At 45.6% G+C, this 24,827-nt stretch overlaps 1 protein-coding gene across 4 annotated transcripts in view; it reads right to left on the reverse strand.

The window, feature by feature from the left end:
* The window catches only part of MYOM1 (myomesin 1), a 709,264-nt gene that overhangs the window by 625,502 nt on the left and 58,935 nt on the right, over positions 1–24,827 (reverse strand). For 2 of the 4 annotated variants that reach the window (XM_085605828.1, XM_085605829.1), the window contains exons 2-3: positions 13,370–13,527; positions 2,247–2,417 (exon numbers count right to left, since the gene is read on the reverse strand). In XM_085605828.1, coding sequence (XP_085461954.1) covers positions 2,247–2,417; positions 13,370–13,500 — 302 coding nt within the window. In that variant the 5' untranslated portion in view covers positions 13,501–13,527. The remainder of the gene's footprint in view (positions 1–2,246; positions 2,418–13,369; positions 13,528–24,827) is intronic. The other 2 variants (XM_085605831.1, XM_085605830.1) reach the window with 1 other exon arrangement.

Consider the following 24,827-nt stretch of genomic DNA (forward strand, 5'->3'; position numbering starts at 1 on the left):
CTGATCTGGGCTATCCGGCACGCCCCCTCCCCTTCGTCGATGATGGGGAAGTGATCCAGTGCGCTCCTTTGTACCCCCCACTTGGTGTTGTTCAGGGGGGGGTGTTGCAGCAACCGGCACTCTGTCGCCCACTCCCAGGCCTGCTCCAGTGTATCAAAGAAAAAGGTGCAAGACTGAAAGAAGACCTTAAGGCAGGAAACAAGAGCATATAGCTGAGGTCTAAGGCCCGGAGCTTTTGCTTCACTTCAGCAAAGGAGAGCCGCTGCTGCTGCACCACCTTTGTGTGTAGTGCAGAAATACCAGAATCCTAGCATCGTCAAATTGCAGATCAGGATGGGTGCATGCCTCTTGGAGTACTGTATCTCGGTCTTTAAAGTTTAGCAGCCACGGGATCACAACCCATGGGAAAGCCCCTGGCGAGGGACTTGGCACCAAGCAGTGATGAGCTTGTTCATTGACAAAGAAGGGGGACAGTTTATTTTCCAGCATCCACTGCTTGAACCAGCCCTCCAACACTCTGGCTCGGCCTCTCTGCTCCACAGACTCGGGCAGGCCAATAAGTCGATCATTATTGCCTCTAGACCTATTTTCAGCTTGCTCTGCTCTATCCATCAGGGAGGACACCGAGGCACTCAGCTTGGACATCTGACTCTTGAGGGAAAAGATTTCATCCTCAGCAGAGGAGACGAAGTTTTTGACCTCTGTGGTCCTTTCCACCACATTGCGTAGGTCCAGGCACAGTAGGGCGAGATCCACTCATAGGCCATCTACTTTCCTTTCTACGGCATCCTGGGAGTCCTGTATGGCCTTAAGGACCACACCCAGGTGCGGAGCCCCTTGCCGCCTCAAGGCATGCATCTGATAAGTCGAGCCCTCTCCCTGCTCGCGGGGGTGCAGTCATCGGGACCATATATTGGTCCATCTTCATTTATGATGGTGTTTGCTGTGGCACCTTCCCCCTCCCCATCCTCCACAGTCAGGATCCGGAGAAGCAGATAAGTAGGAAGCAAGACCCCCTCCAGGGGAAGGGCCCAAGGCGGCTATGGGAAAAAGGCAAGGACCCCAAGCCACGCAGGCTCCAGAGAGCAGGTCAAAAGACAACGGAATGCAAAGAAGAGGGGAGGGGGCCCCAGGGGAGGCAGGAACCAGGTGCTCAGGCCATCAGTCCAGGCTCCCCCTCACCAGAGCCCCCAACTCCAGGGCAACAGCTCAGTGACAGCCCACCTCCACCCCGGTCACACACCTGGGGTTCCCACACAAACTTCTAGCAGCTATCACAGTTACTGCAGGCACCGGCGCAAGTCAGGAGCACCACAAGTTTAAGGCCCAGTCAAGACTCCCCAAGACCCAAGAAGAGGGGGAGATAAACCCCCAGCCCCACACGATCCAGGTGAGCTGGGGTCAATTCCCCCCTTCTGCCTCAATAACTGGCAATACCATGTCTCACCACCTGCCAGTGTCGCTGTCTGCGTCTTATGCCTTAGCTCACCACCAGCTAGATCCACTCTGTTGCAGGCAGTGCAGGTCCGGAGGGCCGAGTTCAACAGGCCCGCCGCGCTGTGCTCCCTCTGGCCCACTCAATCGTCTGCACTCAAGGTCATATGCGGTTTAGCTGGAGCCAGGGGAAAGGGGAAAAAGGGTTAAAGAAGAGGAGGAAGCACAAGATCCTTTGCCCAGACAGGAAACAGGTGGCCTCCGCCTGCGGCCTCCTGTGCTCTCCGCTGCACCATCACCTCTCCTCAGCATGGCTTCACCAGGCTCTGCGGCAGTCAACTCTGTCGTGCCGGGAGGCCCCCTGCCACGAATCACCAAAGGGGGACGGCCTCCACCGCTCCGCAGGCACATGCTCTCAGGGCCGTCTCTCACATCCGGGCCCACTCCGGGTGCAGCAATCCACAATTCAGCCACTGCCGAGCCCCGGGCCTCGCCCGCCCATCATGTAGTGGGCTATCGCCAGAATAGGGATCCTCCCCACCAGCTTTCTGGTGGCCTCCGGACTGGGGCAGTAAGGGCTTACCTGGCACCCCAGAAGTTCGGGAGGGATGTCGTTGTCAGGTAGAATTGTGACGGATCATTCTCGGGCGATGGGATCTTCCTGAAGGCTTGACCACCATCTTGGCCCCCCAAGCAACGCCCCTGAGCTGCTAACATACTTAAATGTTTTATGTGACTGTTGACCAAAAGATGTTAGAAAGCCAGACATGATCTCTACACAAATTACAAAGAAAAAAGTTAGCTTTTCCTACCCGTGACTGCTGTGAGCTGAAGAACTGCGTTTCTCTTCTTTCTGGTAGTGGCTCATAGTAGACTTCAACTCCGCATTGCGATAAGCTCGGTCATAGTGCTTATGTTTCTTCTGGTAGAAGGGTAAGGACGTTCTGGGTACCTCGCACCACTGGTCTCCATAAGTTAACACACTAAAGCGAATGAGATGTACTATTAAAATGGATAACAGTAGGTGTTGTTATATTGAAAGTTTTTCCTTCATAAAGCAGATGAGACCGTACTATTAAATTGGGTAACAGTAACACCGTGTGGTTTTAGTCAATTTAGCTACGTTTTTTGTTTTCCAAAAGCATGTTTTTGAAAAATAAAAAGATAATGGCCCAGACACACAGATCTTTCTGTCTGTGTACTGGGATCATCAAATGATATCCCTGCCCAGTACTGCCATACCTTGCATGGTGGCCCCGGGCAGAGAAATCTTGTGACAGTCGCCTACACTACGTAAGGGGATTGACTATCACTAAGACCTGGCTGCACTGTGGCAGATAGGTTGGGGGAACCAAAGGCTTTCTACGGGCAGTGCCATGTGAGGCTCTGCCTGTGGAAAGCCTATGGTACCTCCAACGCTAAAAGGGATGAAGAATCTGTGAATTTGGCTGGGTGGGTGGGTGCACCTCCAATATACAGTGACTCATGTTTTCCACCAAACTTCAAATGATCCTCTTTGTACTGTCCAATTAATTTCAGGTGTCTACTCACTTTAGGATTCCCTTACTAAAGAACATATCTATGAATGTACCCTCCACCACACTTCCTCCCACTGTTGCAAGCCACTTACACCCTCAGGCCCATTCACACTTACTGAACCTCATCCTGTATTCCTCTGAAATTCTACACCCCTTGGCTGTAAACACACCCTTCTGCATCGGCTCTCCTCCCTCTTTTTCACACTCTGCATCATCCTATTTCATACAGCGTGCGTGTGGGCTCCACATGCATATCTACATAAATAGAGAAGATTCCAGAGACCTTAAAAATAAGTCACTTCATACATGAAGGCAAAACTCAACTAGTAACACAGCTAGCAAGAAAACACTGGAGAAAGCATAGGCAAGGCTTATGGGTGGAAGGAAGGGGTTTCCTGTTAAGTAAAAATATTGATCGAGATGTGTTTTATTAGATGGGGAGACTGAGTGACACAGTATGCTGCATGTGATAAAAATGGATGGACGCAGCACGGATGGTGACTTTGTGATGAGTAGAAAGGAATCCTCCAGCTGGACAAATGTAATTAGTAAAGATTGTTGTTTATTAATGGAGTATTCCATGAAGAGAAGCCAGAATGAATGAGCTCATTCTGGAAGGGGCCAAATTGAGTCACAGTTGTCCCTCACTGGTCTTTGAATCTGCCCTTCATATTGTAAAAGGAGTAATCCACGTTCTGTTGCCTAGGCTCTAAGAGGAGGGGACCAGCTGTGGCAGAGGATGCATTGCTTCTAAGGGATTAAGGAACTCGTTTATATTTTGGCAGTTGGGCCTCTGTTGCACCAGGGTGATGGAGTAAATACCACCATCACCCTGGTGGAGGTCCCAACCTCCAAATCTATAAATGATTGCCAACCTGGCGGTCATTTATAAAGCATTAGCAGAAACCGCCATCAGGGTAGTTCCTGTGAATGCAATCCACTGGTGCAGGGCTGTATTAGCATGATGTAACTCGGCACCAAGCGGTATTCTTTTTCTATTTTCAAAAAGAAAATCCCCAAATGGCTTTTCTTTTGTAAAGTAAAAAAAGTAATGCTCTCCTCGCCATTTGAGTCATCTCCAATGGTGGGGGAAGCATTATTTGATTTTTACTGTCCCTCACCACTAGGGTTTGCCTGGCTGTGACGGACAGGAAAGAAAATGACTACATGTCCACCTATCCTGATTGGGTGGGCGGACATGTAGCCATTTCTTCCATGGCCCTTACTACGTTGGGCAGTTGGAGAGGTTTGGCAATGGCGGTGACCAAGTGGTTACCGCTATAGCCAAACCGAAGGTCTGCCCGCATTTTAAATTGGGTAGGTGAACCTTCCTGTTTGTGGAATGTATACTCCATTGCAACAGAATATTCATACCACCAACATATAAATTGGGCCCTAAGCCTGTGAGAGGTCAGCCATCAAAGCAGGCCTTTTTTTTCCAAAACACACTTCAGGGAATTTGCGACTACAGAATGGAAGAGAACTTATATTTAAAACCTGATAAATCCTTCTTAAATAATACATATGATTTACTTCCAGTATAGAATGTTATGTAGCCAATGAGGTTAGTCACTATGAATGATGGGTAAGGCTACAATTAAGTCTGGGAGGAGAGTTCCGCTATGTGGAATTCCGCGAAGTGACCAAAAAACTCTGCCGCTCTATGCCGAGTTCTGCAAGTGGCGGAGAGCGTTTGGTCGCGCCGTTCGCACTGATTTTTAGCACCGAGTCTTTGTCCCGCGCTGGAAAATCAGCGCGAACAGCACCATGCGCCGCCCCCGAAGGCATTGCTTCTTTCTGTCACTCTAGTAGATATTCTACTCGAGCAGCAGCTTACTCAACATGAAGGGAAGGTTTCTAAACACGAGCAGTAAAGACCATCCGCGACTGCCCAGGTTGGGAAATCTTGCTGGGCGGTGATCTAGCACTGGATTTCCTCGCTCAACAACTTAATTTTGGTGAGAAAGGAAAAAACTCTGCTCCGCGGAATGGAGTTTTTCAGAATTCTGCGTGCTCCGCGGAGTGCGGAAAACTCAACAAACTCTGCGAACAGAGCAGAGTTCACCACTCAGGCCTAGCTACAATACCCTGTCTGAGTCACCACTGCTGTTTATATAATATTGGAGCACTCTGATTACATGTAGACGTGAATTAATAGATGCCATTGTATGTATGGATTTAAATTAGTCAATAGATACATTTCACTGTAGTGAATGCCATGCGGTTTTTAGGTCTGGCACTAGGTGGTAATTAACGGTATTTTATTTGGCAATTACTTGTCTTGACATTATATATTAAACACCAGGGTTGTGTTTTTCTTGGATTATTTGTTCAATTACTTTTATTCATTATCACATATGATGCATATATTTTCGCTGTATAAAAGGAATTTCAAGTCACAGACCAGAGGAAGGTTGCCTATTAATCTCCTAGCTCTGGATGTCGACTTTATATCATCCTGGCAGTATGAAGTGGATGCCTAACACAAATATTGTGATTGATATTGTACCTAGATACATGATCGTCACCTTTTCCTCCCCTTCTTTCTTGCTTAATATGATTGAGTAGTGCAACACAGTGAGTGGCACTTTGCAGTGTTGTGCCCTGATAGTTGTATTTTGATGGGTTTGTGTCATCTGTGGAAACTTAAAAAATGTTTAAAGAATCGCATTATACAAATACTCCTTTTTTCGATTGCTCGTGACACACGCAATATTGAAGCCTTTCATGGTGCGTCATTTTTGACTTGTAAAGTCCTTCACAAGTCATGTTCAATCCATGTCATTTCCAGCAACAACATCTTTTTTGACCAAGTGTGTCGGGTCAAGATTCAGAGCAGGAGTTTGGTGATTGTAAGTTGGAATAACAAAAACTTAGGAACTCGCCCTTCCCAGCCGGTACCCCTTTATCTCATTAGTCCGAGGCCCCTCCTTCATGTCTCGCAAGATCTACACACTTCCCCATCTGGTAGTCTTGTTCAGTGAATCTACTTCTTACGGTGTGTGTATATTGGTGGTCCGCGTAGTATTTGACATGGGGTAATGTGATTTTGGTGTCTCTACCTTTCGCCCAGTAAGGTTGGCAATAAGGATTGCCCAGTCGTCAGCAATAGATTTATGCCTTAGGCCCCATTGCTCTTCCATTGTCAGGGCATACCCTTCAATTGTGGCCCACTTTATAAATGTCTCCTTCCTCTGCCAATTCTAGTGTCACTTGACGCCAGTAGGTAGAGATAGTCGGGAAGTCCTAAACTATGTGCATGAATCCTGCATCAGTCATGGAGCATCAGGGGCATGTCTTGTCTATCGTGCCTGTTATGACGTCTGTATGTTGTAAGATATGTGCCGTGGAGGTAGTTGAGTTGGGTATATTTGAACCTGGTATTTCTGGAAACATGTAGTGTGTGCTGTAGGGTCGTTTCCATTCCCTGGTCATCAGTTCTTGTCCTAATGTATCCTCCAAGTACATCTGGGCCCTATTCATAGGTGCAATTGCCATTGAAATGATAGTCTTGGAAAACCAGGTGACCAGGTTCCTCTCACTTCCAAACGTGAGCAAAAGCTGGAGGGTATCGTCTAATTGAGGTTTTGTCCGCCCTTTGCCTGAAATGGCAAGTATCATGCTCACGAGTTTCCCATATGTCAGGAATGGGAGCCCTGCAGGCCCTCCTAACTCGTCCGGTCTGTGAAACTGTGCAGTGCGCTTTTCATATAACAGTCCCCTATGGTGAGCATTCCAGCCCCCTTCCACTCAGCCAGCTACCGGGCAGTGATGTATCCCTCGGACCATGGGGAGTCCTACCAGTGGAAGTGTCGGACATTTAGGGGTCTTGACCAGTTTTCCGCACCGTTGTTTGTCAGCACCTCAGTGCAATTGCAAGCAATTTTGTGTAGACCGATGTGTTAAGTGTTCCTACCAAACATTAGGACCGGAAGGGCTCCTCATTCTGGGGGGTCTCACAGAGAGTCCAGCTCCTCCCTCCTCTCGCCTCCAATGGTGATCAGCCACTGCCTACCTTGTGGTCAGGGCACCAGCAAGGTCCCCCAGTGGGATGGTGGGGTCGTCGGGCAGCTTCAGGAGCGGGGGGGAGGTTCCCTTTAGGGGTGCTGGGACACACACATAGGCAGCAATTCTCGGTGGTCTGTGGTCGTCATCTTTGACGCCTTGCGTCTCAGACTCAATCAGGGCAATTCCCCTGTTTCTCGCCCGCCAGTGAATTAGGGGCTCTGGCAACAGCGGTGTCCTATTTTCAGCCCCGGCGGGTGCGATTCATACTCAGGGTTGCTTACTATGTGTGCAGACGCAGCTGGAGCTCAGAGCCTAGCTGCCATCTTCTTTCACAGTTTGCCATGCCCTCATCTGTGTAAAATTTGTTTTTTAAGATTGTTTTTGTGATAATTTGAGTAAAAACATTCACCTTTATGCTTGTTTCCATTGTGTTTTTAACTAAATATTGGCATTTTTGGGTCTGGTGAAATATATGATGACAACAAGGTGATGGATTGAATGCTTGAATTAATCTCAGCTACTGCTTGGGGCTGCATTCCATTCCATCGTTCTTCACCCTCCATGACATTCTAGACAAAGGCCCCACCTTATGCAAATCAGTACTGACCCTGCTTCTCATGGGAATACTCTGTCCCAAACTGCCAGGTGAGTAACCCTCCAGCAGGGACCACAAGCAACCCCAGACTGGTTTTGGGGCTCGTCCATTGTGTGTAGTTTGAGTATTAAGGCACAGTGAGCAGGGGACATCACCTGCAACAACAAGGTGATGGATGTCCATTTCAGTCAAGTAGGCAGATGAGCAGTATTCCCTCCATTGCACAGTTTGTTTGTTTTTTAGATATGGGTCGCGTCAATAAAGACAGGGTTTCGCAGATGTTATGCGTTCTTCCATTAACCTCTTCAGTGCCCATGACGAGATAGTCTTGTCATGGAGCACGGTTGCGCTGTGCCCATGACGAGACTATCTCGTCATGAACCCCACCCACTAGTGCAACGCCCGGCACAGGAGGGGGAAAGGGCGTGGCACTGAAGGGGTTAATCCCTTCTATTACTGAAGTGAGGCAAACAATTGTTTGCTTTACTAACCATCCCCACTGTATGGTGCCCTTGAAAATGACCATGATCTGCAAGCACGAGTTTGAGTGCGCACGAGCTCTTCTAGTGCCAGTAGCATCACTCACAGCAGCAACTCTGACCTTTACCAGCTACAACACGTTCATACGCTCAGTTGGCAGCGCTGCATAAAGTCCAGCGTGAAAGAACTCCCTGCCTGCTTTGCTTGCCCACCGTTCTCTGTTTCTGTTTATTTGCTTATGAGTAACTAGTCACAGTTTCGGCTCTGACAGCTAAGGACCCATGATGGATGCACATTTTAAAATAACTCAGAAATATATAAATACATTTGAAGGTATTGGAACCTAACCTTGACCCGGACAATCTGGCCAATTTCAGACCTATATCTCTACTTCCAGGCATCAGTAAACTGGCGGAAAAACACATAAACTCCCAGCTTTCACACTATCTGGAATCCAACGAGCTGCTAAAAGTCTCTCAAACTGGCTTCCGCCCAGGCCAAGGGACAGAAACAGCAATGGTGGCGGTAGTCGAAGAATCCAGGAAAGTCATCGATGCAGGAGGATCAGTGGCAGTGATCCTCCTGGACCTCAGTGCAGCATTCGACACCGTCAACCACAACATTCTTGCCCAACGCCTAGGAAACCTTGCCATCACCGGGACAGCCCTTAAGTGGCTAAAATCCTTTCTCCACAACCGCTCCTTTCAGGTAGCAGACGGAGATTGTATTTCTAGGGAAACCCCGATACGTTGTGGAGTGCCTCAGGGCTCCTCTCTGAGCCCGACACTCTTCAACGTATACATGGCACCCCTAGAACAAATCGTCGTCCCCTACGGCATTAAACTCCTGACCTACGCGGACGACACACAGCTGGTCGTTTCTCTGAGCCAGTCAGAACCCCCTTCCATCGATCTGTATTCCTGCCTGGAGAACATAGTCAGCTGGATGAGCAACTCCCATTTAAAGCTCAACGGGGAAAAAACGGAGCTTATGGTACTAGGCAACCAGTCCCTTTTCCGCTCGGAATCTCTATGGCCGCCCAGTATGGGCCCACCACCAACCCCCAAAACTGAGATTAAAAGTCTGGGGATTTGGTTAGACGATAAACTCACTCTCAGTACCCAGGCCGAAAAAACCGCAGGAACTTGCTGTGGCTTGCTCCGATCCATTCGCAAAATTCTTCCACTCCTTCCATTCCAGTCCAGGAAACTGGTCATCCAGGGCCTTGTACTGTCCAGACTGGACTACGGCAATGCCTTATATCTAGGATCCCCAAAGAAAGTCATCTCTAAACTTCAGGTGGTGCAAAATGCGGCTGCCAGAATCCTCACTGGCACCAAAAAACGCTGCTCTGCTAAGCCTGCACTTAAAGAACTGCATTGGCTCCCGGTGGAACAGAGGGTGCATTTCAAGGCCATGTGCCTAACTCATAAAATTCTGCACGGAAAAGCACCCCCGGTCCTCAAAAATCTCGTATCCCCTCACACGACAACCAGAACACTACGCTCTACCAATGCCCACCTGACCAAGATACCCAAGTTCCAAAGATCTCGTTCCGGAGGTCGACAATTCTCAGTCCAGGCATCCAAGCTGTGGAACACTCTTCCACCGGCCCTCCGGGCTCAACCTAATCTTTTAACGTTCCGCAAATCCCTGAAGACATGGCTGTTCCCTTGATCCCTCGCTCCCTCCGGCCCCTTCTTGGAGATCTTGGTGGACTCTGTCAGCGCTGGGACGCTCTCGGGCAGCCATGCGCTCTACAAATCTCCTAAATAAATAAATAAATATGACAAGGATGCAAAATACAATGAGGTAATAAACTAAGTGTCATGGCTATGCACACCATATACTGTTCAAGATCACAAACACTGGCACAATCCGGCAAAACAAAAGCATAGTGCCACATCAACGCAGACAAGGAAACATCATGGGTATCGGCAGGGTGCATAAACAAACAAATCGTTTCGACCACCAGTCGAATGCCATCAATACACAGCAAAAAGGAGGCTTACAATCTGCCTGACAGGGTTACTTTGTTGTAAGTTGATAACTTGATCACCCACTGATAGGACCTCTGCAACAATCTCCCTCAATTCTTCAGCAACAACATCACAGCCATTTACAGCAACTTCAACCTGCAACCGGACCCGACAGACCTCGCCAAAGCCTCCCAATCTTATCCAGAGAACCAATGCTAACCATATGACCTGTAATCAGCGCAGAAGAAACCACCATGAAGCCCATCCACTAAAGGGCCCCATTGGCCCCATGCCTCCACCACGCCTATTCCAGAGGACTGCAAACCATAAGTCCATGTTCACATCCATTTTGAATGCCTCCACCTCTTCAGAGACATTCCCAGAGTTCCTCCCTTTACTGAAAAAACCCTCCACAGACCCTCCAAAGCTCATCATCTACAGACCAATCTCCCAAGATCTTAAAGATAATCATCAACAGATGCCTCAACAAATACCTCAATGACCACCAACTCCTCGACACCACTTAGTCTGACTGCAGACCCAACAGCATGGAAACTGCCCTTATCTCTGCCCTGGATGACATCTGCATGACTCTGGACAGAGCATCAGGAAGAGCACTTCATCGTCATCAACAGCAAACTTGACATGAGAGTGCAAGTCAAGAGAATCACAGCCTCATGATTTTATAGCCTGAAGATGTTGAGGAAGATTTTCAAGTGGCTCCCAATCAGCACCCATAAAACTGTCATGCACACCCTTGTCACAAGCAAGCTTGACTAAGGAAACATCCTCTATGCCAGGTTGCCGAGATCAACAAAAAACACATCAAAAAGGTGCAGACCATTCTGAACTTAGTGACCAGAATCCCTCTCAACCTCCTGCGCTGCACTCACATCACAACACATCTTGATGAGCTCCACTGGCTCCCAATACATAAACAAGCACAATTCAAACTCCTCACCCACACTTTCAAGGCACTACCTAACATTGGCCCAGCACATCTTAACAATTGCATCTGCTTTCACAAACCTCCCAGACACCTCCACTTGGCCAGACTCCTATTTGCGCACATCCCACGCATACAGCACACAAGTTCTGGCGGTCAAGCCTTCTACATAAACCTTAAAGCATAAAACGACCTGGTGCTACCAGAACAGGCCTCTCCTAACTCCTTGAATTTTACAAGAACCTGAAGACCTGGCTTTTCGAGTAGTCTCATTAAGCCCTAGTTTTGCCAATGCTCACACCTGCTCAGCGCCAGGATACCCTCCAGGGTGATAGTGCACGCTACAAATCTGCAACCCAAGTGTTAAATAGAAAAGCAAAGCAATGGCAAACGAAAATCAGTGTTCCTGGTAACCTGAAAAAGAAGGGGACAGTGTCTCTGAGTTCAGAAAGTGTGCTTTCTATCTCCAGGAAGGTAAGCTTGTCTCCTGGGTTTAGAACTGCAACTGTTGGTCAACGAAATTGGGGTCATCTCACTTACTGGGGGCCTCAGAGTACGGCTAAGTCCCATCATGACTGGAACCTGTGATCTTCAGACTACATGCAAATCACTGCACCAGATCTTCAACTAACCGCATAGCAATCTTGGAACAAGATAGCCCCTAATGGTGCATGGCTGATATATGGGAGGCTAAGAAGCAGAAGGTCATACATAGTGAGTGTTTGGTGCGTTGACACACAGACATCTAATCACCATATTGAGTTAGAATGGTATTGTTTATGTGGGGCAGATTCTCTTCAGCCCGAGTCAATCAAGACCTATGAATCCAAGCATCACCAAACTGTTCTGCTCAGTTTGACACCCCTCACCAATAGACCTATTCAAGCAGAGGTACTGGAAAATGCTGGATCTCCAGCTGCAGGCTTTTCTGGTGCAACAAAAACAAAATACACTGGAAGGCTACTAGTCCAGTTCTTTTCTGAGTGACATCTGAGCGCCACTGCCATCGATGATGGATAGAAGAAATGTGGCCTTCCAAAACCTGCCTGCAGCCAATGACAGTGTGGACCAGTTGTCTTGTTGGACATGATGGCCACAGTCAGCAGTGCTGAGGACAGGACTCTATGATGATTCATGAATTTCTTTATAGTAAGCAAGGATGGATCAAATTCAGAAGGCACAGACTGTACTTGCCTTTAGGATCCCCTAAGTATGGCCTCTATCGCTGTTGAGGTTCATTTCGGCCTTCCTCTTGTAACCTTCCAATCAAAATACAGGTAAATGCTTAGGACACTCAGCTTCTGCTGAAAGTCAAACTCGACCCTTCAATCGTTCATTGTTTGGAAACCTTTTTCAGATCTAACCTTGACATGGTTGGCATAAACATGGGTATTTCTTGAGACTGTAACATGTGTCTTCATCCCAAATAAAAGCAGCCTAGAACGCCAGCATCTTCCAGTATGCCTTGTAATAATGGGTATATTATCAAAAATGTGGAATATTAAATCAAGGCTAGATCCTTATGATGCACTCTCTTTGTCATTGTCATTCTTCAGACTGCCGATAACACAAAAGAGTGGTTAGATTTTGAGCTGACACAGCACCGTGTCTCAAAGGCTAGCAAGTTATTTTATTTCCCATGAAACCAGTCCAACTATCACCCCATCAGTGGATGCACACCTAAAAGTTCTAAGGTTTAAACGATCTTCTAAAAAATGATATTTCTCTATGATCTTTAGAGACTCAAGTAGCTAACATCCAAAATGAGATACCACAGAACCTTTGAAGACTAAGCCCACATGTTCCTTTATTAAAAATTTGAAATCACTGGCATCTGATGCCTCAGGGTATAGATTGGCCCCTAAGACTGGATATCATGCTGTGGGTGTAGAGAATTATTTTAAAGTGTACACTTAGCCAGTGGATAAATCTTGTCCTGGTAATAAGAATTTCAGAATGCTGTCTTCTGTCTGGTTATTGTGGCTGTAAAATAAACTAGTGAGGCCCCAACCTTCAGCATATTCTCACCTGCTCTGGCACAACACTTACATGAAATACTAACTTGATACACGCCTGACAAGAACATGTAGGCAACAGCCAAAGGACTGTGGATGGATTCCGCAAACTTATTAATCAGAAAGAAGGTGGTCCCTTATTCTTTTTAGACTCCTACTCTTAGCTTCCTCATGTGTATTGTTAATAAACAACTATCATTGTTTAAATGATTTAAGTACCTCCTCAACAACACTAGCTGCTTCCAGCGCATTAAACAAATATATCTGAGCTACAAACAATCTTAAATGTGTTGGTATCTGCTGGACAAGAGACCTTAGAAAGGCAGACAACGTATCTACACAACTCATAGAGAAAAAAGTGAACTATTTCCTACCCGTGACTGCTGTGAGCTGAAGAACTGCGTTTCTCTTCTTTCTGATAGTGGCTCATGGTAGACTTGAGCTCCGTGGCACGATAAGCGCGGTCATAGTGCTCAAGTTTCTTCTGGTAGAAGGGTATTGACATTTTGGGTACCTCGCACCACTACGTGCACTGAATATGAAAAGGAAAAAAAGGATACACATTTATAAAGAGATATACTCATCGGCAATGCAAAGAACGAACTAAGAAACACCTCTAAATGTTTGACATCTCACAATTTATTTGGATGACTAATATGACAGTAAAATGAAGCGGATGAAGGGATTCGTGATCTATGAAACACCCATACATTAGGGAAATCACCAACTTCTTACATATAACACAGACTGAGGGGTACTCTGCTGAAATAGTGCTCAACAGACCCTGTTATCATACATTAATACCTATTTAGTCAACAATGTTTGACTATGAAGCCTGGTCTAAAGTAGGACTTCTTCAGAGAGCCCCTAAAGGTTAACAAGACTGTAATAAAAAAAAAGTACAATGCATTTTTAAACACAGCTATTATCAAAACTCTGCATGCTGCATTAACACCACACGTCATTGTTGCACATGGATATGATCAGGATTTTAAGGCAAGACAGGAGGCTAGCATTATGCATAATACTTTTATTCCCCAGTTCTTAATAGCACTTTAAAGAACTTTAGAATAGAACCTTAACACCAAACAATTAAAAAGAACACTAATGTCCCATAAGGTACTGACGTCCGCCATCTTCTTCCTCTTTTGTTTGCTGCTTCTTGGGCAGATAAGTACTCTTTGATTATTTAATTAATAATTAATTTAAAGGTATTTATGTATGAAGTTTGTTTTGTGGAAACGAGTCCAATTTATGGGTTAAATCTTTGTTGATTTGTTGTGTTTTTTTAAATTATATTATGCTTTTTATATAACGTTATTTGTTTTATAAAAATAGAAATAGCAAAGTAAATGTGTGTTTAAAACACATAGTGAGTGCATGTTGATGAAGCTGGGTTTAGGAACTTTTATGGGGTTTAGCCAGTAAAGCAAAACTGTAGTTTTGTTTTAAAGTCGGCGCATACTTTTGCTGGCGCGCAGCTTCAGACCGCTGCCTGCGAGCATGGTGGCTCAAGCCTGGATTGCGGTGCGGCCGGCCATTTTAGAGACAAGAGCTCCGTGACAGGGAGCTCACTGCTTGCCTGCGTGCAGTCTGCCATTTTGGGATCAACCAATGCGCATGACGTACGTCGTAACGTACGGTAGAGGGAGAATCATTAAGAAAGGTCGGCTTTTTAGAGCTTTGTAAGATACTTTGAATAGTTTGAGTGCTTTACAATAAATAAATAAATAAATAAACAAAGGATAGAAAAGTAAAAGAAAGATGGGATAAAAGGACCCAAGATAATGGTTGCGGCCGCCATTTTGGATTGGACATGATTGGGTGACGTGCCCAGGTTTGTTTCCACAGTTGATGGCCTTTCTTTTTTAACAATCAAAGCATTACTAGGCTACCTTTTTAATGTTTCAAATATCGGAAGGTGCAGGTGTTAGGATTAGATCAGCTGTGGTGGAGGAGTGGAAACAGTTACTAGTGTTTTTCAATTGATAGCATTTGGGTAAAATGTCTGAGGAAGAGGTGAATGTTGGAGAGTCAGCGACCTTTGTTAAGAACATTTTATCTGAGGAGATCAAGAACCTCATTCAAGAGACTGTGAAGACTGCCATTTCAGGTATGAAGAGACCTTGTGATAATGAGGAGGAAGAGTATTTTTTTAGGATCAGAAAATGAAGAAAGGATTCATAGAGGCCAAGGATGTAAATGTAAGAGCAAAAGAAAGCATGTGGAATACATGCTTGAAAGAAATGGAGTCCCAAGTGGCTCACAGAGAGTGGGTGTTCATGGCAACAGCAAGGACGAGCAGGATTACCCTTCAGATTATACTGACTTGGTTAAATATATTTTAGATTTAGATTATAAAGACAATATGGAGGATGATATTGGAAGTGAGAATTGCAAGTTGAGGGGAGAGAAAATGGTGGTTGATCCTTTTGGTTCAAATTTGTTTGACCCTAAAGATGTACGTCACCCCCGGGCATCTGATTGGTGGCCTATGAATCATGTGTCAGATTATATTAGGCATTGGTTAAGGAGACCACTGGAGAAGGGTGAACTTAATCTTATGAGAGCAGAATGTTCGCGCCCTGTGATTGGAGAAAAGGACTCCAAATCTGGAACCAGATTTAATTACTTACATGTTCAAGTTAGGAAGGGACCCTAGAAAGTGTCTAGAGGAGTCATAAAGCAATGTGAGGACAAGCCGTTGGATACCTTAGGTCCTATTGCAAGAATGTTCGAGATGGTTGAAGAGGCGTACCTTAAAGGTACGGATTTGGATATTAATTTGTTGACGGGCTGGTGCCAGGAAGGAATTTGCTTTTTAGGGATTGCAAATGCTGGGCTGATTGCCGAAAGGCGAAAGGCAGTATTGTTTAGAATAAATCCTAAACCTGGAGACTTTGTACGAAAGGAAACAAGTGAAGATCCTGAAGGCCTGCTCCTTGGTGAGTTCTTAATCAAGGCCTTGAGAACGTACGTGCATACTTTTACTGCTTTAGATAAAGCACAGCTCAATATGAGGAATATTTTTAGTGGAGTAAATATTTTTTCATGGTAGGGCTAGGAGGAGAGGGCAACCTCCCGGCCGGAGTTTTTAAAGGTCCCAGTTTAATAGTAACAGAGGATTCACAAGAGTCAATACGGATTGTTCCCTCAAAGAGGAAGGAGAGTCAGAGCTAGAGGCGCAAGAGGATGATGACAATCCTTTGCTCAAGCATCAGGTAGGTAAGAATAGGAGGATTTGTACTGGTTTTATCAAAGGAAAGGTGGGAGGCACGTTAAAATGTTTTGTGAAAGAATGGAAGGTGATAACAAACGACCCATGGGTGTTGGAGGCTGTAGCAGGTTACGAAATAGAGTTAAATTCAGAGCCAGTGCAAATACAGGAACCAAGAGAGTTGAGGTTAAACGAACAACAAAAAAACATAGTGAAGGAAGAAATAGAGAGTATGCTTCGCAAGGGGGCGACAGTGGAAGTAGGAGAAGACCAAGTACGTTTCGTGAGTATGTTATTTCTTATAAAAAAGAAAGGCAAGGGATGGAGACCAGTGATCAATTTAAGGGACCTAAGGTATTATGTGATTTACAGGCATTTCAAGATGGAGGGCATTCATCTGTTGAGAGATGATTTACAGGATTTAGATTGGTTAGTGAAGTTAGATCTGAAAGATGCATATTTCACAATTCCAATGTCCGAAAACAGTCAGAGATATCTCCAATTCATGTGGGAAGGACATGTCTATCAGTTTGTTTGTCTTCCATTCAGGTTGTCTTCAGCCCCATGGTGTTTTACAAAAGTGATGAGATCAGTTGTTGGTTTTTTGAGAGAAAGAGGAATTTGGATGATTGTTTATGCAGACTATCTGCTAATTATGAATCAGGATGTGACAGTGGTCACAATTAGAGACTGTCAAAGAGCTGTTGCAATCTTTGGGGTTTCTGATAAATGTAGAGAAATCTATTTTAGGATTTGTAGTGGATACAGTCAAAGGTCATTTGTTGTTACCAGAAATTTGAGGAAACAGATGATAAGTTTGAGAGAGTTAGCAAGGGTTATAAGTCTTTATCTTCCTCGGTACAAGCTGTGTTTTCTGGGCCTTTGCATTACAGAGCTTTGCAACAATTAAAGACTTTGGGTCTGGCAATTGGTTTATTTTATGGAGATTGTGTACCAATGTTGGAAGAAGCGAGGAGAGAGCTTGTTAGGTGGTTGGAAAATCTGGAAGCCTGGAATGGGCGAGCAATTTTTGGTATGACACCGGATTTTGTGTTGGAAACAGATGTGAGCAACTTTGGTTGGGGAGCAACGGATGTATGATGTTACAACGCATACTTTTACAACGCATGCACTTACAACGCAATTTTTACAACGCAACATCCACTACAACGCATTCCATTACATCGCATGACACTACAACGCATTTTTAAAAACTACCTTTACAACGCATTCCATTACATCGCATACCACCTTTACAACGCATACAATTACAACGCATAATATTACATTGCATTTAAGGTAAGTATTGGATAGTATAGGGGTAAAAATTACTATTCTAACTCCAGGGGGTGCAAGAGTAGGGTAAGTGTTGGATAGTATAGGGGTAAAAATTACTATTCTTACTCCAGGGGGTGCAACAGTAGGGTAAGTGTTGGATAGTATAGGGGTAAAAATTACTATTCTAACTCCAGGGGGTGCAATAGTAGGGTAAGTGTTGGATAGTATAGGGGTAAAAATTACTATTCTAACTCCAGGGGGTGCAACAGTAGGGTAAGTGTTGGATAGTATAGGGGTAAAAATTACTATTCTTACTCCAGGGGGTGCAACAGTAGGGTAAGTGTTGGATAGTATAGGGGTAAAAATTACTATTCTAACTCCAGGGGGTGCAACAGTAGGGTAAGTGTTGGATAGTATAGGGGTAAAAATTACTATTCTAACTCCAGGGGGTGCAACAGTAGGGTAAGTGTTGGATAGTATAGGGGTAAAAATTGCTATTCTAACTCCAGGGGGTGCAACAGTAGGGTAAATGTTGGATAGTATAGGGGTAAAAATTGCTATTCTAACTCCAGGGGGTGCAACAGTAGGGTAAGTGTTGGATAGTATAGGGGTAAAAATTACTATTCTAACTCCAGGGGGTGCAACAGTAGGGTAAGTGTTGGATAGTATAGGGGTAAAAATTACTATTCTAACTCCAGGGGGTGCAACAGTAGGGTAAGTGTTGGATAGTGTAGTGTAATATTATGCGTTGTAATGGTATGCGTTGTAAAGGTAGTATGCGATGTAATGGAATGCGTTGTAAAGGTAGTTTTTAAAAATGCGTTGTAGTGTCATGCGATGTAATGGAATGCGTTGTAGTGGATGTTGCGTTGTAAAAATTGCGTTGTAAGTGTAGTGCGTTGTAAAAGTTGCGTTGTAAAGGTTGTTCCCCGGGAGCAACATGTTTGAATTAAGAAACAGGTGGAGTTTGGAACAGGATGGAACAGATTGAACATATAAATGATTTGGAAATGAAGGTAGGGAGTTTTGCTTTACAAACTTTCAGGTCTCAGTTCCAAGGGAATTCTGTCCCTGTGAAAATTTACAATTTCACAGCAGTCACCCATATAAACAAGTTAGGCGGAAGCAGTTCAAGGAGATTGACAGAAATTGCACAGGATATTTGGGAATTTTGGAAATTTGGAACACAGAATTGCTCTTCAGGCTCAATATCTACCGGGGCAACAGAACACGGTAGCTGATTGGTATTCAAGAAATTTGATAGATTACAGCGACTGGATGCTAGACAGGAAGATTTTTCAGGAGATTCATATTCTTTTGGGTCCCCTGGACATAGATCTGTTTGCTTCCAGACTGGCATTTCAGTTGGATATTACTTCAGTTGGAGACCGGATCCAGGGGCCTTAGCGGTAGATGCTTTCACTCAGAGTTGGAAGGAGAGGAGGGGGTATGCTTTTCCCCTGTTTGCAATGATTCAGAGGGTGTTGATACAAGTACGGAGGCAGGTCACATGGATAGTGTTGGTGACTCCATTTTGGATTTCGCAGTCATGGTTCTCTTCAATATTGGAGATGGTGATGGAGAAGCCATTTTTAATAAGGGCTTACAGTGGAATGTTGTTGGACAGGAAGGGATAGATCATCCTTTGGTGGGGAAAGGTTCGCTCAACCAACTAGTTTGGAATATCAGGGGTTCCAAAAGATTCTCAGGCCTTTCGGGAACAGCTTCAGCATTACTCAAGGAGTCGTTGGTACCTGGGATTCGAAAGAGATGTAGGGGTGCATGGTCAGTATGGTTACGTTGGTGCCTGGAAAGGGATTTGGATCCCGTGGAGGCTGATGTGATGATGGTATCAAATTTTTTAGCAGAACTGTTTGAGAAAGGACTGTCATACAGGACTATTAATTGTTATAGGTGAGCAATTTCAGCTGGCCACACCATAATCTAGGGTGTATCGATAGGAAAGAGCCCAGTGGAGTCAGATGAAGGGTATTTTGTTAAAGAGACCTCCTAAAGCTAAGTATTGTTCGGTTTGGGATGTAAATTTGATATTTAAGTTGTTTGAAGGATAGCCTGCAAATAGGTATCTGAGAAAATGAACGTGGAAGTTGGCACTTTTGCTATGTTTGGTTTCAATCGAGAGAGTGTCAGATTTAAAGGCAGTGGATGTTAGTTCTAGGTTTTATCAATGTCAAGGAGTGATGTTTAAGATTTGGAGGAGAACTAAGACAGTGTCAAAGTCAGTTTTTTATCCTTTGTTGGATGCGTACCCGAAGCTTTGGACAGTCAAGTGTTTGAAGGAATATGAGATCAGGGTTTTGGAGTATAGAGCCGATGGTGTTGATCACTTACTGATTTCGTATATGATAAGCCTTATAAGGCGGTTTCAGCAGCAACTATTGCTAGATGGGTAAGGTCAGTTATGAAGGAGGCAGGTGTGAACTTGAATGCTTTTACAGCACATTCTGTAAGGGTTGCGATGGCTACTAAGGCATATTTGAATGAAGGAAGTTTAAATTACATCTTTAAAGCGGCTGATTGTTCAAATGCTGAGGTTTTCAAGAAGTTTTATTTCAAACCTGTTGAGCATGATGCAAAAAAAGTTTTAGTTGGCTTTGAATATGCATAATGCTAGCGTCCTGTCTTGCTATAAAATGTCGATTCTCACAAATGTATTGTATAGAGAATCATGATTTTATTAAAGACAATGAGGCTCAACATGCTTCGTTATTGCAAAATGGTACTACTGCGGCTTCTCTGTACCTTCTTATACACATCCTCGTTACTGGACATGGGTATGATCGGGAATTTATATACAGCTTATCATTTGGTATATCAAAGAGCACTATGACAATGCAATGGACAATCAGACCGAGGAAAAGTGATAAATTGTGTCATCCACTTCAAAAATGAACATCTTGGGAGGGCAAGATGGTAAAACATCATTGCCACCAGGAGGGCTTTTTGCGCAGAGCATAGCACTTTTATTTTGTGTTTTTTAAACACTGAATTGCTGTGTTAGGCATGCCATCTCGATCAGGGTATGAAAAAAAGTTTCTAAAAAGACACAGAGCCCTGCTGAGGACTGCTCTTCCTCACAGGGCATGCTTTGGGGGATATTCACAATAAAATGTTGGAGCGCGGTGTTACTCCAAAATTGCTAACGCTGGGGTCTGACATTTTTAAATGTAGGGCGATGCCGTATTTACAAAATATGGTGCACCCTTGCGCTTCCCCTAGTGCTGGCGCTAAAAAAGCTGCCTTGCAATAGCGCCAGCACCCTTGCACCACGTTGCATGTGTGCCTGCCCTGCAGGGGTGATTGTTTATGTGCAGGAAGGGATACCTTCCTGCACATAAACAATCTTTAAAGACGATTTGCTTTTTCTATGTGTGCTGCAGAATATGCAGCACCCATAGAAAGAGCAAAATACAAAGAGAAATTAATAGTGTCTCCTCGTATCGCCATCCTTAGACCAGGTATTTCCTGGTCTTAGTTTTTGGTGCTGCCCCAACCTTGTAAATATGGAGCAGTGTCAAAAAGCAATGGGTGTTATGGCGGAACGCCCACTGAAACACCCATTGCCCGTCCCTTAGTCGCAGCAGACAGCTGTGGAAAGGGGCATACTTATAAGGTGGCGTTAAGCCACATTAAGTGGCTTAACGCCACCTTGTAACTATGGGGTTGAGAGCAACACCATCGGAGCGTCAGAAAAAGTGACGCTCCAATGCTGTTAGGGGCTTGTAAGTATGTCCCTTTGTTTTTAAATGTGTGCTTTTCTGCAAATACCTCACCTCGACCAGATTGCATTGTCTGCTGGGTCCTGGTCTGAGTATTACTGCTAAAGTTCCAGTAGAAGTGCCCATGAATATTTGGAAGGTACTCACATTTTTTTTTTTTTTTTTTTTTTTTTTTTTAAAAACCTTTATTTGTGCATAGTAAAAGAACAAATACGGGCCTACAACCATCAGGCCGGCCACAATACGGTTGAGCACAGAGACAAACAATACATCCCCTGTGCGTCAAGGTCAAGATTAGCAACGATTCAGGATTCATACACTGGAGGGAGCCTTGACACCGGGGGAAGGAGAAGTGAAGGTTAATTTTAAGGTTTTCAAAAAAAAATTTTATCGGGAAAAAAGTCAGTAAAGGATAGAAACAAGGAGATTCGAGTCCGCAAGTCGGCTTCATACACTGGAGAGCAGCAGCATCATTAAAACAGCCATAGAAAATATCATACAGTAAGGCGATGCAATTAGATAACAGGATCATCACAGTAGTAAATACGCACCCCCTAAAAGCCGCCCCCACTCAATCCACCCCACACCCGGACCCCGAATCGAAACAAGTATAGCGCAGAGACATGAAAGAAAGAGGCCCATAGAACTAAAAAAGAAACAGTAAATTACCCCCCCACCCTACACCAATGCGGAGGCTATGGCCTACCCCCCCCCCAGCATAGTGCCTGTCGCCCAATGAACCCGAAATATAGACGAGAGAGAAAGTAGGAATAGAGTAAAGAAACTAAGAGAAGAAAGAAGAAAGGAGGCGGGGAGGAGCCCACGTATCCTCAGGAGCGCCCGACACCACCGGCCAACCAAGCCTCCACACACTGAAACCCCACTACACCCAAAGGCGGTCGTGGGAAGATAGCATGTAACACCACGGAAATGAAGGCAGACAGATCGCGACGAGTGCGCGCAACATAAGTAGACAATTCCAGTCCCAGTCCAGCCCGGCCGTGAAGCCATGATGATAGAAAGTAATCTAGCCCTGGCCCGATCGCGGGCGTACGATTAGACCCGCCCCCTCGTGAATGCCCCGCATCCCGAACAGACAAAGACAATATGGCCACTTGGGAGAAGATGGAGAAGTAGAGTCACAAAATGGCCGCCGATCATCTATTGAGGTCCCCTTGCACACCATATAAAATCCAGACCTGGCTTGTAAAGTACATGAGTTCCACATAAAAGGAGTCGTAGGCCACCGTGAACAGTTCCTCGAGGTCGCCAGGTGTAGTTCAGCTGGAAACTCCTGCAGGCACGGTGAGGCAGGCAACAACAAAGCAGGCGGCAATGACCGGGGAAACAAAGTATCTGCCATTGAGCAGGAGAGCGATTGATCCTGAGCGCCGGGAAAGCCAAATGCAGACACCAGTGTAGCACCGTTATACCCAGTCGTTGCTTCCCCGCAGGAGGACCACAGCACTGGCAGACTCACGTCTTGTTGATCACAAACGGGGCGCTCACGGCCCGCAGCAGACAGTGTAGAGTCGAACCGCTCACTCAGCGTTTGCAAGCCGACACACAATTGCAGACGAAAGTCCCGCAGGGCAGCCAGAACGGAGCCGTATGTCAGCGGAAGCTGCGCCCCCCCAACGGCCGCAATCCGGGACGGCACTGGGGAGCTGGAGTCTGGTAGAGGGAGGGCGAAGCGGGCAGCGGGCGAGACCGGAGCATCACCCCCCCGCAGCGAGCAGGCAATCAGCGCCATGTTTTACCGTTGAACGGTACCGTGGCCAGGGGGGGGATCGTGACAAGGAGGCAATTCCCAACAGGTCTGCGCCGCAACAGGTGAAAGCCAGCAGTCTCTTCCCCTCCCTCAGGCTCTCTTTGCAGCCAACTAGACCATAGAAGAAGGGGGTCTGCAGCCTTCTACAGCGTGATCCACAGAGCGGGGTAGGAGACCCGCCACACCGGGGCTTACCCTCTGGCTCCAGCCCATCAGATGCAGGGTACAGGAGGTGTCCGGGCGTCTCTCTCCCGGCTCTTCTGGCGACCGTGCGTGGCGTGAGGCGGGATCGGGACCTCGGGCTCAGATTTGCACCAGCGGGTCCGGTGACTGCAACGATTCCAGGGGGTCGGCCGAGGCCACAGTAGAGCAAGGGTCCAGGGCGGGGAACAAAGGCACCAAAAACTCCGGCATCCGGGCGGGCTAAGACTTCGGGAAAGCGGCGGCGCGGTCAGCGCGTCGTCGCACGCGTTGCACCTCGAAAATCGGCAAGGATAGGAATCAGGATGATAGTCCGAGGCCAAGGGCCGACGGAGCCGGGCGCTCAAGCGACTGCTCCGGTCGCCATCTTGGCTCCTCCTCCCCGGTACTCACATTTTTAAGTGCAATCCCACTAACTGTTATAGGTCAATTCTGTGCAAATTCACCCTTGTCTAAAACTCAGGGTGAGTAGAGCTGAAGGCTGCAATAAAAGTGAGCTGCAGACAAAACAATATGCAGTCTCTAACTGAGCCCCAGAGGGTAAAAACAGACAGATTACCAAAAGTGCTTTACACAATGAAAATGATTAGGACCTGGATAAAATCTCCTCAATCACATTCTCTCATAAGCTATTGCCTCAGAGATAACCTTCTCTGCATTAAGTAGCAATTTACGTAATCTCTCTATGTGCCAAAAGTAGTGCCTGTAAAGCAAAAGAAAATGGCCCAATCAAGTAGAGAGCACCCCTCCTTTGGGACCCGCCCCTTTGTGACACGCTTGTTTAGAAAGCAACTGGAGTGGCCCAAAAAAAACAGGATATAAAACTCTGGTTCATGTAGTAAAATCGAAGGAACAGTTTCCTGCAAGTCAAATATTCGGAAATTAAATATAAAATAGAAAAATTCAATAATTGTAGAAGTGCCTAGAACAGAGAAACAGAGAAGCAAATGCTTGACCTGGCGAAATGGTAATGTCTGCACTATGCCGGTGTGGGGAACAGGCATAAGAACTGTCAATTCTGAGTGTATATTCAAGTAAAAATCACCTTCAACCTCCAAACGTCACAATCATAATTAATGTGAGGTAATTCAAAGCAGGGAACAAAGATGACTTCGGTGCTTTCTCCGTCCCTCTTTTACTACACCTTCTCACCTTAATCCTGCTGCACGTGGTCTACATTCCTCCAAATGACATCCTAAATTAATATACATTTCTAACCCTCTGCAATCAAAGGTCATACTCCGACTCTGCGCGTGAACGAGAAACAGACTGTCTCTAACACACACTTTCTGGTACAGCGAATGTACACAGATTATGCAGTGGTCGAAGTGGGGGGAAAAAAGTAGGGGAACTGTGGGCGGAGACTCAGGGGGCGGGAATAACCCAAGGATTGAATTAGTGGGCGGAGTCGGAGGTGTGGCTAGAAATAGCAAAACATACCAATTTTTGAACGTTTGGCATTTCACTGACCAGTTACAGCTTATAACGTTATTTAATTCAAAGAATCAATAAACATGTTTATTTGAGGTTTAATATATAAGTTGTTTATATTTAATTCATTTACAATGTGGGGCATGTTTCCAATCACAGAATATTCCAAATACGCTTATAAGTGGAATCATAAG

The sequence above is a fragment of the Triturus cristatus genome, chromosome 5_1 (assembly GCF_964204655.1).
Source record: "Triturus cristatus chromosome 5_1, aTriCri1.1, whole genome shotgun sequence".
Lineage (NCBI taxonomy): Eukaryota > Metazoa > Chordata > Amphibia > Caudata > Salamandridae > Triturus > Triturus cristatus.